The 20,542-nt window shown below is 36.5% G+C and overlaps 1 protein-coding gene across 2 annotated transcripts in view; it reads right to left on the bottom strand.

Moving 5' to 3' along the window:
* The window catches only part of grin2ab (glutamate receptor, ionotropic, N-methyl D-aspartate 2A, b), an 86,928-nt gene that overhangs the window by 11,465 nt on the left and 54,921 nt on the right, over positions 1–20,542 (bottom strand). For both annotated transcript variants that reach the window (XM_039652463.2, XM_089132517.1), the window contains exons 4-5: positions 17,115–17,710; positions 2,208–2,322 (exon numbers count right to left, since the gene is read on the bottom strand). In XM_039652463.2, the coding sequence (XP_039508397.2) occupies positions 2,208–2,322; positions 17,115–17,710 (711 nt within the window). The remainder of the gene's footprint in view (positions 1–2,207; positions 2,323–17,114; positions 17,711–20,542) is intronic.

Here is a 20,542-nt window from a genome sequence, read left to right as displayed (position 1 = left end):
GTTAGGCATTTTAACATGGGGGAGATACAGATTTGACTCGCTTTTGGATCAAGCTTCATGTGGCCAGTCGATGAATTGCAGTTTAAGTCACTTTCGTGTTAGTTTCAAGAGAGAGACAGGAAGGTTGCCGCTTGGTTTTATTAGATAATTGAGCCACTGTTTGGATTTGTTATAAACCTTAACAAGGTTAGTGTTATTGTTTGAAAGTCTTGTTTTCTTAATTAACTGCAAGTGACATACATATATTTATTTACCAATTAATAATTAAGTACAGATAATCTGATTAGTTTAGTAATATTAGTATTAGTAGGTAATATTAGTAATACATTTATACTGATGTGACTAGACATACAGTATTATTGCGCTTAGGTAATTAACACTGTTTAAAGTCCCCCTGTGGTGAAAATCAAACTTTTAATGTTGTTTACATGTCTATGTGGTCTTTTTAATATGTTTGAAGACAAACCGTGAGCAAATTCATAAAAAATTAATTAAAACTGCAGCGAACCAAAGACAAGTCTCATTTGAAATCGCTGGTGTTTCTGGCGTCACAAACTACCTTGTAACCAATCAGGTCAACCTGTGATCGTAAACGAGTGGATCTCTGCTGGTGTGAGTGAAAACGAATATTTGCATATTCTTTGAACCACGTATACTAAATGAGGCAAGGGTGTAGAGTTACATTCAACCTATTTTAAGACATGAAGAAAATTTTTTCCAAGGAAAAAACTTCTAAATATGTCATTTTAGTGATCAAAGATGAGTTCTAAGGGATAAAATTATTGACTACAAGGGGACTTTAACAAGTCTAACAAGTGAACAATTATATGGCAGTGTAATTAAATAGCCTACAGTATGTGTTAACCATAAATATTAAGTCATCCTTTTTGCAAATGCTGTGGGTACGTTCAAATGTACCATTAGTATGATTCTTTTGAATGCGTAAAATTGCGCTGTGTTACCCCGCCATTTAATTCGACAAATAATGTGACATGTAGAGTAGTAATTTGGCATTAAACATTACGTTACTTGCAGCTAATTAATTAGAATGAAATAAAATCATGTGATCAAACGTAACGGTTGTAAAACTTCATTTCATTACCTCATCCATGAACATGATTTGTGAGTCCCAGCGGATTGATTTCCATCAGTAGTGGAGGTGAAGACGACAACTCCCATCATTCCACGCTCCTTCACAGCGTCATCATGCTACGCCTTTGTTATTGTTTTGAATATGTGCCCTCTAGCGGCAAAAATTACATACTGTGCCTTAAAAACTGCATGCGTACTGATTACAACAGAAAAATGCTGTTTAAAGTAGTTTTAAATAGCACACCTAACCGCTGTTACTGCTTGAAATGTCATGTCAGCTAACCCATTTAACAACATAATGTATCAAGTTTACCCCATGTATGTGCTCTGTAGTCTTTGCGCAATAGTCATGTGTGCCGTCATGTACGTGTGCTCGTCTATAAGCTCTGATAACACGATCGGCTCGCACCCCGTTCTAGCCCCGCTGCAGTGAGAAATGATTAGTGTCACACTTTTCACACAATCACTGCAGGGTTTTAATGTGAGTGTGTGTGTTCACACACACTGCAGGGCACTGTCAAAACACACAGCATCCAACACACCTCAGAGAAAAAAATAACTCATTAAAAGAACGCATGAGTGAGCAAACGATTACGAAAACGAGTGTGTGAAGCACCGAGATAGAATAGGAGAACATGTAAAGCTAATTAGAGAAAGAGAGCAAAGACACAGAATAGATTACTGTAAAAAACAAGCAAATAATATATGCTAATAGCCAAAATAGAGAGGGAAACGAAAAAGGGCAATAAGCAGCACAATCGAATTGGATGGAGACACATGTGCACTCTTCTCTAATTTAATGCTGGGAATAATTTCACAATAAATCAGTAATGAAACCATTGTGTTAATAAGGGCTATTTTGACTCTTTATGACTAAGTCAACAATGTTTAAGTCATGAAAAAACCCCAGGCTGTGAAATGGGAAGTACAAATGAAATGTTCTTTTTCACTAATAGCAAAGCCCAGTGCATTTTCAGTCACAGTCACAAAAAGGCTTTGAGCTAGTAAACAGAATATTGATTGTTTATGGCTCCTGAATCCCCTTACAGGCAAAGCTAACAGAAAAAAAAAGACGATCCGGGAGGGATATAAAGATTAAAGGCTCTTAATCTTACCTTTTCCCATTCCCTCTGCGTGTTCAGAACAATGACAACCAGTTTGGGATTGACTTGGTAGCCATCGTCCATGAATGAATGATCTTTACCCCCTAGATTGACTCCCATCATATATCTGCAACACACATAGACACAAAAACCACAAACAGTTTAAACTCGACAAGGGTATTAGATGCTTTAAGGTTTACTTGTCATATTGCGTTCGGACCAAAGTGTTTAGGGGCAAGCATGAAATATAAGTGAAAAGCTCAAAGGCAAGCAATATAAATAACATCTGAATGAATTCATTTGGTGTCTTATCTTATCTATTTCACTAAGACATTAAATTACTTTTGTGATCTTAAATTACTTAGACAAATTGATCTATCCCAGTTCCCAGTTCAATGAACAAGCACGCACTTGAACATTTTCCTACATATGCATTTAGACTCACAACTAATTTAATTTTAAATGGACAAATTATGCATTGATGCATTTTTCCCTATGCTATCTTTCAAAGCATTACAATTCAAGTATTTTAATGTGAAATTAATGTAAAAGTGATCTTAAACACACACACACAACAATAAAATATTCAATCTCCAAAACTTATTATTTTGTAGAAACACCCTTTATCCAAAGACAAACGTGTTTTGGGGTGTGTTTGTAAGAGCTTCACACACTCTGCATGTGTTAATTTGCCCTTTCATTTAATTCTGGCAGATTTGCTCCAGGTTGTTCAGGTTAATAGGATGACGCTTATGCCGTTTCAAAAACAAGATTCACAGTCTGACATTGTAAGACATTCAACTTTATGTTCTTAAACCTCTCTGATGTTTTTGATTATTTTTTGTGATTTTTTGAAATATCTTAACCTATATTTTTCAGCATTTCATTTTCATCCATTCTGTACAGTACTGTACAAGTAACAAATTTACACCAAGTTATTCACTCAAAAATCTTCTCCTCTGCATGGACTGCTTTGACCGGAGTCAAAGACTTTATACACAAAGGTGCACTACATTACTTATGAATAGGAGAAAATGCAACTTGCAGTATGGCGTAATAATAAGGCCTTCAAGTGTGGTTTCGGTAACTTACAGCGACTGAGATTGATATGAGCTGTGTATGTCATCTGAAGTTTTAGATCCAGTCACTGTTCTCCACCAGAGCTGCTCCAGTCAGATTTGTGTTCTATGTGCGACTCAAACGCTCCGCTTTCCTCCAAGATATAAAAGCTGTAGTCAGTTAATAAAAGTTTGACAGATGAATTCGTGTCTCAAATGGACTGTTGTAGTGTCAGAAGTGATAAGACTTTTCAGTTTTACGGATGTCGCCATTACTTTGGTCACTGTCACTATGTTACTGCTAAGAGAATAAGGCCTTCACTCCTGTTACAGACGCCACTGCAAACTGCTGTTGAACAGAACATTTTCAGACTCACACCTGTAAGTAAATGTTGTTGTCAATCTCAAAAAAACAGTGTGAACGTAGCCTTTGAGCATAAGAAACGTCTCGGTTACGGATGTAACCATTGTTTCACTGAGTACACTCTTAGAAAAAAGGGTTCATTGGGGTTCTATATATAGCACAGGGTTCTTTACTCGACTCCAAAGAACCTTTTATGCTAAAAAAAAATGTTCTATAATGATAAGAAAGAATCCTTCTGCCACAAATGTTCTTTATACGCTATTATTCATTCATATATACATACATAATTCTGCAACATTTTGTATTTGTAATTAAATTATTGTTTATTAAACTGTTGTAGTAACTGAATATCACATTTTAATCATGCTGATTTTTGGAGGAGAAAAACTGAAATGGCATTTTTCGTGTGATATTGACTAACTACATAAATGATATAAATATATACATTTTCTAACCCCCATATCTTGAATTTTGTGATGATCATAAATACATTTTAGGCTCTTGATGTTTGTCAATAATATGAAATATTTAATCCGGAAAAGACAAAACAAATGATAATGAATGAACCCAAAAGGTTCCGTATAGAAACCTTTTTCCTGGTTACAAAGAACCCTAAAGGGTTCTTATTATTGAACCCTTAGAAAGGGTTCTGTATAGAACCTTTTAGGGGTTCCAAATACGTTGCGCTGATAGAACCTTTTCTTCTAAGAGTGTAGGGAACGGAGACGTTCCGTCGGATTACGACGAATAACGAAACCCCATTCGTCGTCATCCAACGGAACTCATAGCGACAACAAAAGGAAACAACATTTACGGGACAGTTAATGTAAAATTTTGTTGCTAATTTCAAACATGTTATTTAATTGTGAGTTCGTCAAGCAGTTTTTGAAATTTGACATTTGTATTTGTGCATTGCGCGTGGAACACATTTGGAAATCCACTGTCTCCTCAAAAGAGTCTGTTTGCAAGCAGCAGAAGTCGCCCTTATGTGACACATGCACAGTAAACCTGTATTGTTCACTCAACTGTGCATAATAACAGCAAATTGATCAAAAAAAAAAAACCCACAATATTTACCCACGTTCTGTTTTCTATCATGCGCCGCGCACGTTTGTGATGACGTAAGATGCACGCAAACACACCAGGGTTTGATAGAATCGAGTTGAGTGTGAAATCAGACCAACGCTGCGAACGAACTCGTGAAATATGACTTGGTCATGGATGCCCGAAACGGCTGTCTAGAGGTGTTGCAAATATGCCCATTGAGTGCACAGACTTGCCCTGAAAGGGACTTTTCAGGGGCTCAACACAGTTCCCTTTCAAAGCATTAATATTCTTTAAAAATTCACCTTTCGGGTTCAACAGAAGATTGGAGTTTGAACAACATGACAGAATTTTCATGTTTGGGTGAACTATTCATTTAATTATTTTTTTCCTAAAACGTTAAGACACTCATTAAAACATTACCTTAAAAACCTGATAAATTGGTTTCTTTTGCAAAATCATCCACCCATTTGATAATGCTTGACAGCCCGTTCCATCTTTTCCTGTGTTCTCAACGGCTGAACTCTGTAACTCTTTCAAAGCGATCACTGGCCTCTCTCACATATCTGCTTGTTTGTGCAGAGTTTTGAGGACTGACCTTTTCTAGATGGTGTCTAGGGGTGGGGGGTTGTGATGGGGGTTCACTTCTTCATAATTGAACAAACACCGTTGGGACATCCAAAGACTTGGACATTGTTTTCTAACCTTTTCCTAAAGCATTTGTCTAACATTATCACTGACATATTTAGAATGCTCTTTAGTCTTCATTTTCACAGCTGTCCTTAAGCTGAATAATTATCCCGTAACCGTGACATTTTTTTTTTTATCTAGGAAAGGTTATAATGACTCACAGGTATAATCCAGTTGTATATATTTACATCCTCATCCAGGAAATTTGTTTAGACTTTTAAACATTAATCTTTAACTCAAACAAACTGCAATTTATTAACTAAAACTATTACAAATGTTTTTGGCAACTGAAATAAAATCAAATATAAATGTTAGAAGAAAAATTGTAAAACATAAAATTAGAAATGCTGCCTTGTCAACTTACTTATTCACATAAGATGAAATACTAAAACAACAAACTAAAAGTGAAATAAAAATAATTTGAAGTTAATTTAAAATAGTACAAATTACAAAAGCACATAAAATTACTAAACAAACTAATTAAAATGACCACAGAAAATAGAAAAGCTTATTCAAAACATACAACAATGGTATATAAATAATAGTAAAATAACACTGGATGATATAATCTCTGGATAATTTAAAGATATGTGTAGTGTACGGGTAAGGGGATCTGATTAAATGTTATTCCTTCCTTATTCCTTAATGTATTGTTTTTTTTTTTTACATCATTAATTGTACTAAATTGGCAACAATATAATGTGTCGAGTTTAAGGATCTCCAACTTATGGGACACTGCATACGCAAGCAGCATTTTATAATTTCTATAAAGGAACAATGACACATTTATTAAACTCATTGATTCAATGTTTCTGTACATAAAAGAAAAAAAATGTCTCAGATACTTAAACAACGATTTGTAATGAAGTAAAAAGAGGGTTTGGTTAAATAACTTGTTCTCTCAAAAACAAAAATTCTTTCTGCCGTGTAAAATAAAGTGGAATGAATATCTTGACATCTGCCCTAAATCTCCTGGAAAAACAGTCAGCATCTTTTCAATTAATTGTTGATCCAGTTCACAAAACTAGTCTGACTCAACAGTTCACAGGAGGGTAAGATTAGCATTACATGTTTGGCTTCAGAAAACTTGGAATACAAGTTTTATGGACTACCACTATAATACAGTGCTTTTGCATCCTATGAAGCTTGAACGCTTCAGTCCCCATTCATTGTAAAGGCATGGAAATGAGCAAGCAATCCCGTTATTCAAATAATCTCCATCTGTGTCACATGGAAGATGGTCACATGGGTTTTGCTCGACATGAGAGTGAGTAAATAATGACAGAATTTACATTTTTGGGTGAACTAATCCTTGAAGGGTCTGAATACTTTCGCACAGCCCTTTTCAATCACATACACTCCACTGAACAACAGAAGTTCAGTACTGTACTGTATCTCTGTCTTCTCCACGTAACGCACAATAAAGATTAGCTCAGCTGTGCACTACTCAGATGGCACAAACATACACATAGCCTACTCTCGTCGGAATTTAATTAAGAAACAGGGAAATAACTAGGAAATGAGGTTTAGCTTCAGGCAGAAATGAAAAGAACAGGGTCAGAGCTACACCTGCTACTCAAATACAGCTTCTGTTGTGCGTGTTTGTTTGTAAGTGTGTCTTATTCTTATATTAGAGATTTCCACAGCACAAATTGAAAATGGATTTTTGTCATAGCTGTCACATAGTATTCCCTTTAATAAACACATCATTCTGTGCATCTCATCTCACTGATTAGGAAATGTAATGTAACAGACTCTACACATGCAGGGTGACCTTTATTTTCCATGGTCTTCTGCAAATTATCGAAAGCTTATGACTAATTATGTCACTGACAGTTAGTGGTTTATAAAATGTCATTTCAAATGGCTTTCTGTACACAGAGCCTCTTTATGATCTCAATTAACAGTGAAATGTTAGTCCGAGATTAGAGGTAGTTAAATGCGTATTAGGTGATGATAGTTCCACATGGAGCTGCAATTGCTATTAATCTTTCTCTGGTCAGGTCTTTGTCAGTGCTGTGCTAATCGTGACAAATTATTGCAATAGACAGCAATATATTGAAGTCCCCCTGTGGTGAAAACCAAGATTTTAATGTTGTTTACATGTCTATGTGGTGTTTCTAATGTGCTTTAAGACAAATCATGAGAAAATTCATAAATCAATACCATTGCCGAGCGTCTTCTCCTTAAAACTGCAGTGAAAATAAGAATATCTCAAAAATGTGGTTTGAAATCGCTGTTTTTTTTCTGACGTCATAAACGACCTTAACCAACTTTAGCATATCATTAACACCAAACTAGCAGGAGAGTCTCAATAGAAGCTGGGTTATCCCGGTATATATTTTTGTTGATATGAAAAATCGGGGCGTATGATGATATGATGAACTTTTTATGCCTTTCTCCACTGACATTCTGAGTTGTTCAAAGCATTTCTGATGATTGTTAGGTGGTGAACAGAAACATGGTTTGTGTAACATTAACAACACATTGTAAACTGTTTGTTAAGAAAAAGATGAAGATGTACTGTTTATTTGTAAATGAAACAAACAATAACACCTGTAATAAACTGCTATAAGCAATACCATGTATATGGCTGATGAGATATAGATTTTAACAAATCAAAATTGGCATTCATGACCTCTAAGGCAAACATTAGCTATTAAAGACATAATTGACATCTAATTGGTACAGCAACCAAGTGTCTCTGGAACGATTTTATATTAGATCATTTATAAATCAGTGTATAATGGATTATGAGCGTGCACATTGAAAAAGAAAATGCATGACTTATAAGTAATTATAAAAAAATAATATAAATGTAACAATAACTTATAATGCAGTATATGTCTAAATGAGCCTTTATAAATATTTTTATAAAATAGTACTTACTTATGAATTAGTATAAATGGGGCTATAATTCATTATATGTATGGACTTCACAGAAAGAGTTACCAAACTCATTTTCAGCAAAAAATACTGAATTAACTGAATAGCAGAGACCTTTAAATGGCATTTCGCTAGCACAGCCTATGTAAGCGAACACAGGTTTGTCAGTAATAATACACAGGCTGACATATCCAATGCAACCAAAGAACTGGCCCAGCAGTTATGTTGTTTTTGTGTGCCGAAAGATAATAAATAGGAGGTCAACAACGAGGGAAAGCTACAACATAATGCTTCAGAATCGATTTTCAGAGATCTTGCCTTGCCAACAAGCAAAGCAAGTAAACAAGGCCAGAATCAAAGGACAGCAAGCACGGAGGAAAATGCTAAAAAACAGATCGGTGCTCACATAATACAGCGCTGCTACCGCTAAGGTGTTTAATGTTTCAAAAGTATATCAAACGTGGAAAATACCCCCAGACAAAGTCGACTTGAAATCTGCACTGTGAGAAATACAGTACGTCTAAATTAGACCTGAGCGAGGGAAAGAAACACACAACCAAACAGCAGTTTTCAAGATGAGCTGATGGTAATCGATGCCATTTAGTTAATGTGTCAACTGTGAATAATTTGGAGTAAAGGAGTTGCCACAACTCTAGCAAAACAAAAGGCACACACTTTTGCCTTAGGTTGTGAAATCACTCAACCGCTTAAAACATGAGACTTGTCAGCCTCATGGCAGCGTCTTCTGTGTAAAGGTGATAATGTTGCAGGAGGTGCTTATGAAAGGAGCTGTTGTGTTTGTGCTTGAGCAGGCACAGCAGGTCTGGGTTGGGCTCACAACAAACAGTGAGATAAACACAAACACAGACAGAGTTTACAGAACTCAACTAAATAAAGTTCACCCATCCTAACGGGATGCATGATATAACAGAGACCGTAACACTGTATTGAGTGAGGATGTGCAACACTATACAAAAATCTGCATGATTTTTTCTAATATCAGGATGACTGCCTAATATTAGGAATCGATAATAGGGCTGCAATAATAGGGCCAGCAAAAGAGGAGCCGGTGAGAACTGAGTGTTCTGAGCTGGAGCTAACTAACTTAACTGTAGTGGTAACGTACTGTATCTCTTTATTAATAATAATAAAGTAATAATATAATTACAGTAATGTGATGATTTATTTTGCATAGAATAAAGCTCGATTGAGCTTAGGAGTCAGGGCTGTTTTTATTATTGTAACACTTTTAGGTATTATAGTCTAATTGCTTGCCTGTATTTTGTTCCATAAGACTTAGAAAAGGAGATGTTAGGAATAATATCATGGCAGTTACTTTTTATTTTTCATTCTGTAAATCAAAAGGTGAATGAGAACATCTCTGTCAGCTCAATTCTCATGTAAAAAAACTATTGTAATTTTATATCGATAATAATGGTTTGCAGATTAATATTTTACCCTTTTTGTGTCCTGAAGTAATGACTCTTTTTCTGTTTCAGTTCTATGAAAAGCAGTGGGCTTATTAAACAATGGTTAGAGAGCATTTGTGTGTGATTTGAGTTAAACTTAAAGAGAATGACCTGTTTAGTTGGCTCTAAGTTCATTAAAACCACTATTTCAAAAGCTGAACTGATTTTCTTTTTTTTATATTATAGTAAGAATATGTATAACTCAATGTTTTAACTAATGGAAAAAGCTGAATAAACGTTCCAGACTTAATGATTAGCTGGCAAAATAATCGACGATCGTTCTAATCATCGTTAGATTAATCGATTATCAAAATAATCGTTTGTTGCAGCCCTAATCGATAAGAATCCAAATCGATACGCAGAGTCGAAATCAGAATCATTAAAATTCAAATGATACCCAACCCTAGTTAAATGTAATTTATTCAAATATAAGTAATTAAAGGGATACTTCAGGATTTAGCATTAAGCTTTGTATTAGTAGAAAGCCTGCAGTATTTACGAATTACCATGCTTTCCACCCTCATATCCCCCTGAGACGAGAGATTTGTGTATTTTTTGTCAGGAAAAAAATCCTGTGATGACACAAAAATCATCATTTTGGACATCGAGGGTGGGATCTCAGTCACAGAATGTACACATAGTGTCAGCCATCTTTTTTTGGAAGCTAAGCTAGCAGGCTCTTGTTCTGTGGAGAAAGCTGAGTAGTAGGGGTTACCATCCTCTTTATCCCGGACATGTCCGGCCATCGATGTCCGGGATTCAGCTTTTGCTTTCTGCAGTCGACATTCATTGTTTGCATGCACACCTTTTCTTTCAATCTAACTCAATTCATTCCGATCAGACTGAAGTGATCAGTTGATGTGCGTTTTAACCAGTTTTGTGCCTGAATAGGTTCATGAACACGTTCATATTTTGGAACTGAACTGAACGTGCTGTCTTACTGCCTGATGAACATTACTGTGAACGTGTTCATTCTGGTGTCTGTGAACGCACGCTTCCTCAGTTTAACTTCGAACAATAGGGCGCCAGATTTCTATAGAGCCTTCCAGGCGAAAACCTGGCTAAAACACACGTAAACAGGGCTTAATATGTAGCGAAAAAACACCCAATCTGGCAACACAAGACACCAGTGTCACACCGCGGCCGCCATCGACAAAGCGGCGAGCGAGGAGGCATCACATGATCATTTAAACGGGTTTCATGACGAGGTCGGTGAGGATGGGAAAAATCTTACATTTCTGTGCAAACTTTGCCCGGCGATAAAATAATTGTTGTCTGTGGTTGTATATGGGCTGTGGCAATAATAATAATTAAAAAAAAGAGCTCGCAACATATGGAAAAAAATAACTATAAATGAACTAATTAATTTTTTGAAGTATGTTCATTTTAAAATGTGTGAACTGAACTTTGAACTAGTTCAAGTAAAAAGTGAACTTTCCCAACATTGGTTTCGAAAGCAAGGATAATATCGGAAGGACGTTACATGTAGTCATGCTGACATTGTTAACATTAACAATTTGAGAACAAAGTATAATTTGCACGGTTTTGCATCAAATGACACCTTATAAGCGATTGTTAGATTTAATCAGCGTGATTTACTGCAATGGCAGAACCAGAACAGAAGTGGATGTTTCTTACTTGTTGGCCAATAACAATATTAACAATAATATAAATGAAAAAGAATGATTCAATGATTCACTCATTAAGACATTCACTTGTTTAATTCCATAATGAATCATTGTTTTTGAACAACTCACTTATTAGACTGTATGTCTAGAAAGCGCAAACACAGACAAGTGAAGTTATGCAAACTATAAAGTTGGAACTCTGCTTGACCAATCAAATATTGAAAAACAGAAAGTAACTTTTTAATATAATTTATAAAAATGTTACTTAATTGTATATAACAGCAGCACTTATTTGCTTGTGTGATATTGCTTACATATAATTTTAGCAATAACAGAAATCTGCATTGACCAAAGATTCAATATCAGTGTATTTCTACCATACTATCAACACACGGCATTCTGTAATATAGGGACTAAATGCAGTCATAAAGGGCAGCTGCATGTAGGCTATATGTGTGTGTGTGTGTGCATGATTTTATTAACAGACTTAATTAAGACAACACATACAGTACTTTAGTCAGGAATGGGTTCAGCCCCTGGGCAGACAGAAGGACAAGGGCCAGAACTACACCTGCTACTCAGATGCAGCATTTTAGGTTTATATGTATGATTGCCTTAAGATACTGAGCCAACTGTTTTATATTTTCCAACTTTCACTGACATATTACCGAATACTACACCAGCGTTTTCGATTACAGCGCCAAGTCTAATTCTCTTTAATGACCATTCTGTTATATAAAATACCACTGCTCACATTACTGTATGTGTATACTTGGCTACAATCAGTATCACAACACATCTATCCATCTTTCTTGGAGGCATTTCGAAGGTTAATTCTAGCTCTGTGGATGGTGGCGTCATACAAAATGCTCCCACATTGAAGAGTCTGCAGTGTCCCAGATACAGACAGCCTTAGCAACGAGGGAGAGATCAAAAGGAACACCTACTCGGAGCAGACGGATACCAACGCTGCAAACAGCTACTGATGGTAACCCATGGCAACTCCTGATAACTGTGCATTCTGAAAAAAAAAACAGCAAGTGCCTTCGCAATCTAAACTAACAGAAGATTTTGTTTCAGACTACCGTGTGCGATATGGACATCTTCATAGCCAATGTAGACATCACAAGGATGAACTCGCAGCTCAGAACGGAACTGAAAACCAATTCAATCATTGAGATATAATAGGAACTGGGCAGGAGGAATTAAATGGGATCCAAAATAGCAATCTTTGTGCTTCCTTAAATATCCAGCACCTCTCAAATGGAGCAAGAAAATGTGTTGCCTGAAAAAAAAATCCTTGTTTGTCTTTGCTTAGTAAGTTGAGAACCAAAAAGAAAAAATATTTACAGATATAAAAGGCAAGAAAAAAAAGGAACTTCAAGCAACAGTACATACATGGTATCTGCAGTTTCAAATTTAATCAAATTTAAAACTTTTTGAGATTTTTTTATGACCTGCACAAAAAAATAAATAAATCAATATGTCCAAACTAGGGATGTCAATTTAAATGTATTCCCATGATCAATCATTGTTTAAATGAAATTAATTGATTAATCGTTAACCTTACCCTTTTAAATCCGAAGTGTGGCCGCTACCAAGTTATCATGTCACTAAACCACTTGCTTTACCAACACAAAACAGGTGTAATTTTAAAGCTTGAGCTTGGCTTTACAGTGAATATAGGAAATATGACAATCACTTAATAAGTGCCCTAAAAAATTGCTGACATTAGAAGTGCTCTATTTGAAAAACTGAAAAACATGAAAATGTGATCTGTAAAATCATAGTACATAACAGACTTGTGTCATGCATCACTGACAATGTCTCAAAGAGCAGAATACAAGCATATTTGTATGAAACAGTGCAGCCAATGTATGTATAACAAGTATACACATGATGCTTTTGTGTCACGTTTTGGTTTGTAACTTAACAAAACCGGTCCGTAAACTAGTAGATCATATATCTTTATTTAGAGCAGGTGGTCTCAAACCAGCCCAAACACAACACAAGACAACAATGCATATAGATCACGGAGTAACATGACATGCTGCTTGGCTAAAGCTATAGGACTTCAGGGATCCGATCGCAGAAATGTGATCATGACGCAGTTTTTTCCAACGCAATTAAAAGTTCAACCAATGAAAACCAGATCTCAGGTATGGTGGGTATAGGGACGATCAATCGGACAATGTTTTACAACTGAAGAGCGGTTAGATTGGTTTGTAGCTCAGATTGACAGGTCTTGATTTACCATGCACCCTAATGATGTCCTTGCTTGCTTAATCGATCACAGATAAATACACCAGTACTCTTATTTTGAAATGTATCTGACTGACCCAAAGATTAAACATGCACTCTTACAACTATCTTCAACATATGGCCATAAAGTAAACATTGTCATAATTCATCAAAAATGTATCATTAGCAAACACTTTGTATAAATGTGCGCTACTTACTGATTGCAAACTGCTCTGATACAAGTATGTACTGTTGAAACGTGCGCTAACGTTCAATTAAGACAGTCTTTTGAAGTTTAATAATAATATTAAAATGTGACAATTCCTGTTTTCCCTTCTCCACATTTAAGACCTCTCAAAATTATAATTAGTCATCTTATGTCATTTAAGTTTTTCCCCACCAGCATTTTTGATCATTTTCACAAAAGTGTCAGGGCCACCAGAATATGTAGTTGTATAAATATCTGAACATGCATCAAAAGAAAGAACAGACCCTAAGCTTTTCAACAAACAAATGCCGGGTAAGCGTTGTCTCACAAATGAAGGAAAGTTTCGTCAATGGTGGAGAAAGAGTTAAAATACACAATAGTAACATGAAGTATTAATAAATCATAAGGGTAGGGTTGCACCAGCCGTTCGTAAGTTCTTTCTTAAATTGTAACGTAAAGTCCACACTAGAGGCTTAGTGACTACTAGCTAGTTTGTAACTAACTCTTTTCTTTATTCCGTTGCACCATTTGTTCGTAAGGTAGAACGTAGCTTAAACTCTCCGTAAAGTATTGCGTAGTCGCATAATATGACGTTTAGCCTCGATGAACCAATAGCAGCCTTCAAATGCGTGAGCAGACGTTGTGTTGAAAGTTTATCCTTCATTCTAACTTCTTTTGCCTCACCTTACTAACGGTAAAAATAAGATCCATTTAATACGATACTTGATCATGAATAATATTTTTTTATATATTAAATAACATTCAGAAACTGTATTTGAAATTAAATTAATAAGGATCAATAAATAAATACTGATACAAAAAAAAGAAATTACGTTTATTGATTATGACTGATATTGGACATGCACAACATGGACTCATGCACACAGCAGCGCTGTTTAGGACGTGTTCGTGTTAAAGAGCTGCTAACAAAGTAATCTTTTCACATAATGTTCTCTCTCTTAAAATGTAAGCGAGTGTAAATGTCAGCATTATCATATATGTCTAAAGAATTGAAGTCTGTCAGGTAAAAGAAGAGCTAATTGATGCAGTTCATCTATCTGATATTCTATTCCAACCGCTACTCCCGATCGGAGGCTGCCGTAAATATTTAGTTGGAACGTAGAGTTACGTTTACGAAAAACTGATCTCAAGACCTTTCACAAAATCAGTGAACTAAAACAAATGCTGTTGGCTCTTTCTTTTTAGTGGCCTTTATGTTTGGCCTGGCTCTAGCGCACACTACAAGACTTGCTTGCTTATTATGTTTTAAACCTCACAGATACTCATAGCATGCACACTTGTGACAGACTCAGAAGTCGTAAACTTTTTTGAAATCTAGCCAAACGGTCAGATATGTGCATTGGTGCGTCTCTGAGCAGCAATGACCGACAGCCGCTAAGATTTCCAGGAGAAAGAGCGCTAGAGGAGGGCGAGGCAGTGGTAAGTCAAAGCCAAAAAATAAAAAAAACATCAAAGTGGCAGCTAGCTACTGCCCACGTCTGCACCACCACTGTCTCATCCATATTGTTTGGCTTTTTTTCCCCATTCTGTGCAAATGTTGTCAAGAACGGACTAAATATGGGTTACCATGTGCACGAATTTGTGCCTTGCGAAGGGTGCTGAGTTTGTGTCTCGTAGTGCGTGGAGGTCTGTAATGCCTGGAGAAAGCTGTCCGTTAGCATTCATCTCAATGCCAGTTGGTCGGTCTTCTTGGAAGTATGCAATTTGAATTCTGCCATCTTTGCTCACAGCCACTCAGTTCCGGACACAATTGTTTACGAGTCAATCAGAGGCTAACTGGACCATGTTAAACAGCCAAACCTTGACCCCGTGCTGTGCGTCTGTCCATATTTGTCTCTCAAACCAACCAATACGATGGCATTAGCCTCTCTGTTGCCCCCAAAACTCCCAAATGCATCCATATTGCAAACTGAGTGTGCGCAATGTAACTTCAAAAAATTTGTTTTGTCTTTATAACTCATTCAAAGTTATCTCAACATGATAGCTACAACAAAAAACAAAAACGAAAAATAAAACATTTCTAGGCCACTCGTATACTGAACATTATTTTGACACATTTGTCAAAAGTATTCCAAATTTCTTTAAAGGAGTAGTTCACGTTTGAAAAAACTTTTGCTGATAATTTACTCACCCCCATGTCATCCATGTCCATGTCTTTCTTTCTTCAGTTGAAAAGAAATGAAGGTTTTTGATGAAAACATTCCAGCATTTTTCTCCATATAATGCACTTCAATGGGAACCAAACGGTTCGAGGTCCAAAAGACAGTTTCAGTGCAAACTGCAAAACTATTCAAAGGGCTTTAAACGATTCCAGACGATGAATAAGGGTCTTATCAAGTGAAACGATCACTCAAAGTCACTCAAAAAAACAACAAAGTTTAAGTTTTATAAGCTCAAATGCTCGCCTTGCTCCATACTGCAATGCACGTTCATGACTCTCCTGTTCGAATTTGTTCATCAAAATAAACAAATCTTTTTCAGGGTCAATTCCTTCGTTTCGTTTGTTGAATGAATCAAATGACTCGGAAAAAGATTAGTTCATTTTGATGAACGAGTTCGAACAGGAGAGTCAAAAACGTGCGTCACAGAACAGAGCAAGGCGAGCATTTGAGCTTATAAAACTTTGTTATTTATTTATTGAATGAGCGATCGTTCCGCTTGATAAGACCCTTATTCATCGTCTGGAATCGTTTAAAGCCCTTTGAACAGTTTGCAGTTTGTACTGAAAGTGTCTTTTGGACCTTGAACTGTTTGGTTCCCACTGAAGTCCATTATATGGAGAAAAATGCTGGAATGTTTTCATCAAAAACATTCATTTCTTTTCGACTGAAGAAAGAATGACATGGACATCTTGGATGACATGGGGGTGAGTAAATTATCAGCAAAAGTTTTTTCTTAAAAAAAGTGAACTACGCCTTTATTTACTATTCTCATTTCTAAGTGCACCTATTGCAGAGTGGAATAATGTACTTCAAAAATCCATGTTAGCCACTTTGTGTATTGAATTACAAAAAAACAGTAGGCCTACTGATAGTCAGAGCTAGAAGCTTGTAAAAGGAACTGCTTGCCAAAATAAATAGGTGGCTGAGTTGTAATCCAGATAGGCAAGCCAAAAGAGTGTCTACATAAATATGTTGAGATTACAGAGTTTGAACGAGAATATGCAGTATCATGTTAACATCGATGCTGGGGTATAACTACCATTGCATAGTACATTTAAAGACATTCCCTTTAGTTTACTTCAACATTTGTGCATGTTCATCCATTTCATTATGCAAACAGATTTTCATGCAGACAGCTATAAGCTTACCTGCGCAGAGCACTTGCCGGCACCTCTGGCTTCTCAGATTGGCCGTAGCAGCTAGCTGTACCGTCGGGTATTCGGCCTTCCTCTCTGAACATGGCAGCGGCCGCAGAACTGATAATTCCCACAGCATCCTGCACGCGCTTCTCCAGGGGATAATCCCATTCGTCGTACGCCACAGATATCATCCCTAACGGAAAGGCTTCCGGGATTTGTTCGATATTTCCTGTCGTCAAACTAGGAACAATCCACACAAAGCCAGCCCCGGTGAGCCCTAGCGAACGGGCTTCATCCATAACCAGCGCTGCTTCGTCTTTGGAGCAGTAGAGGAGGATGACGGGTGACTGGATACGTTTAAGCTGCACGTGGGCTCGGTCCTCGGGTTCGCCAACACCGTCCAGCGTCACTACGCCCTGAAGGTCCCAACGAATGAAGCTGTGGTCCACTGTGACACGTACGGTGGCTATGAACTCTTGGAAACCTGGGAACTTGGTGGTGACCACTGAGAATATGTGCCAGTCGTACTCCTCCATTATAGCAAGCATCAACAACGCCTCCTGCTGGAGGGAGGCCCCAAACTGGAAAAACGAAGAACTGGCATCCTGGAAGAAAGAGAGAGAAAGACAGAGATAGCAAGAGGAAGGGAGAGCCAGAAAGAACAGGTGGTGGGAAAGAAAAGGAGAAAGGGAAACATGAGTAGGAGGGAAGACAGAAAAGGAAAGTTAGATAAAGAAACGCAGCGAAATACAAACCATCAGTTGTCACATCCGACTGTGATAGTTGGGTAATTGTTCTCCCACTTGCATTTTTGCCAATGGACAGTTGTCAATTCTGATATATCAACTATACTACCTTAGCTGAACCTAAACAATAAAACCTCAACATTTCCTTGGCAAGCTAACAAAACATGGTAAGCCTTTCTGTAAGTCTTTTATTTCATTTTAAATGTGCAATGTAGTTGAGCTCACGCAGTGCAGCTCAGTGTGAGGATTTCATGTAGCCAACTCAAGTACAAAGAGACTATTTTAATGTTACTTCTAATGTTTTACTAATGCTGTTGCAACACATTATTTCAAACCTAATGTCGTTCCGGACATAATGTTTCCATCTTTGCCATTATTTACACTGCATAATTCTACACCAAACTCACATCTGCAATTTATCTTGTTGTATAACATTTCGGCATTATACATTCACGTTCATTTGGTTAAGACTAGGAAGATCCCTTTATTTGATTTTTTTTTTTTTAAATGTCCATGGAAAGTATGTGGAATAAAAAGAGCATGAAAACAATGGGAACATCATTATACACAGTAAACAATAACATTGCACGTATAGAACAATTTTTACTCATAAATGTAAGTTTTGTGTGTGGTGTATGCCACTGTCCTTATCTAATGGTGTTTAATGTGCTATGTGCTGTCTTGTTTATTGTGTATTTTTTTCATTTCCTTAATAAAAAAACAAAAACCTACTGTTTGAACTGCTATTTTCACACAAAAAAAAACTGTATGAGTGTATGTGTGTGTGTGTATGTGGCCTTACACTGCTGCTAAAAGGTTTGCTGGCAATAATATATATTTTTTGAATCACCCTTTATTCTGCAAGGGTGTTACATTTATTAGTGGCTGTAAACACATTTATAATGTTAAAACATTTATAATTCAAATATATGCTGTTCTTTTGAACTTTTTATTTAAGGATCTTTAAAAAAATGCAACAAAGTTTCCACAAAAATATAAAGCAGTTTTCTGTTTTCAACATTGATAATGATAAGAAATGTTTCTTGAGCGGCAAATCAGCATATCTGAATGAGTGTGACCATATCATGAAGAGGTGTGACGGTACACAAAAATCACGGTTCGATACGTACCTCGGTTTTAAAGTCACGGTTCGGTACGTTTTCGATACAGCAGAAAGAAAGAAATGCCAGAGAAATTTCCTATTTGTTAAAAGAATAAATATTTTTAAATAAGTTTGAGTTTTCCTACATCTTGAAACTTTCAGGTTTATAAATGGGAGTCATCTTTGAAGAATTAAAAAATAATGTTTTGGTCATCACATTAAAAATAACATTTAAATACATATTTATTTATATAATATTTGAGTTTTGAAGTGCTGGAAAAAGATTTCTGAAGTACTTTTTCAGATTTCCAGCCAAACTGGTTACAGTTAGTGTTACTACTGTATATTTAATCCATGGTGAATGTTGCTGGTCTGTGGAAGTAAAGTATTAATTATTCATTCACGGCACAATGTTTCTGCTGGTTTCCACGTCAGAGCTGTTTGATCTAATAGAGATCTACAGTTAATAACGGAGAAATGTGAATGCTTCTCACTAGATCTCGCAGCGATGTTATTAATTCAGAGGGGAATTCAAATGTTTTCTTTACTGGATCTCTTGATCGAGATCGGCTCGTTGCCGTTGCTAGTTCGATTGCTAGTTGATAAACGACCCGTGAAGCACATAATGAGTAGCGCAGTTTCATTACGCTTGCCATTTGATGTTGCGCAACGTCGTGGTGGCCGCGCCAGCGCAAATTTTGTCGACAAGAAAAATGGTCCAAGGAATCGTTCGGAAGCCGGAAGCCGGAACTGAAACGGTTCAATACGAATACATGTACAGTCATCATGTGACCTTGAAGTCGGGAGAAATGGTTGCTGAAAATTCATTTTTGCCATTGGAATAATAAAAATACATTTTATTTTATTTATTTTTTAAAAATAAAATAAAATTCCAATCCCAAACTTGATTGGTATAGTGTATTTTGATGTTTTGTATCTAATGCAATGCTACTAATTTTTAAGTGTGTCTTTTTGAGGACACTGTATGAACTCCTGAAAACCATAAAATATCTGCTTTCTTCCAGTCGTATAACATGAAATTATTTTGCTTTGTTTTGTCACCCCTGAAAAACATTTGAAAACAGTAGAACGGCTGTTTCTCACAGCGCTGATGAAGTAGAAGTTTCTTTACCCTACTGTTGAAGCCATCAGCTTTGCATACATGGAAGTGTGAAAATGTCTATAGAGGGAACAGGAATGAGCAAGAGAGAAGGGTATGGATCAGGAGCAGACAGTGAACCATTGAATAACAGAGAGGAGAGAAAGACAGAAATTGCTGCACACTGTCACACTGAAGTCGCTGACTGAGTTAAGAATAATGACTGCATCCTTGTGCGGTGACAGCTTGATATCTCAGAATACAAAAACACATAAACGAGCGACAATGGGGCTTATAAATATCATGGTTCACACGCTGTGCAAACACACAGACGCTGATCTGTCCACCATGGAGCTGTGACAGATTTAAAATACTGAGCTTAAGCAAACAGTGACACAAATAAACAGGTAAGGAGGATGTATTCGCCAAGGATTAGCACCATACTTTGAGCGGAGTAAAAAAAAAAAAGAGGCCAAAGGCAATTGAATTT

Source organism: Pimephales promelas, chromosome 6 (assembly GCF_988280905.1).
Source record: "Pimephales promelas chromosome 6, fPimPro1.hap1.1, whole genome shotgun sequence".
Classification (NCBI taxonomy): Eukaryota; Metazoa; Chordata; class Actinopteri; order Cypriniformes; family Leuciscidae; genus Pimephales; species Pimephales promelas.
Note: the sequence above shows the minus strand (reverse complement) of the source record. Positions and strands in the feature narration are given on the sequence as shown.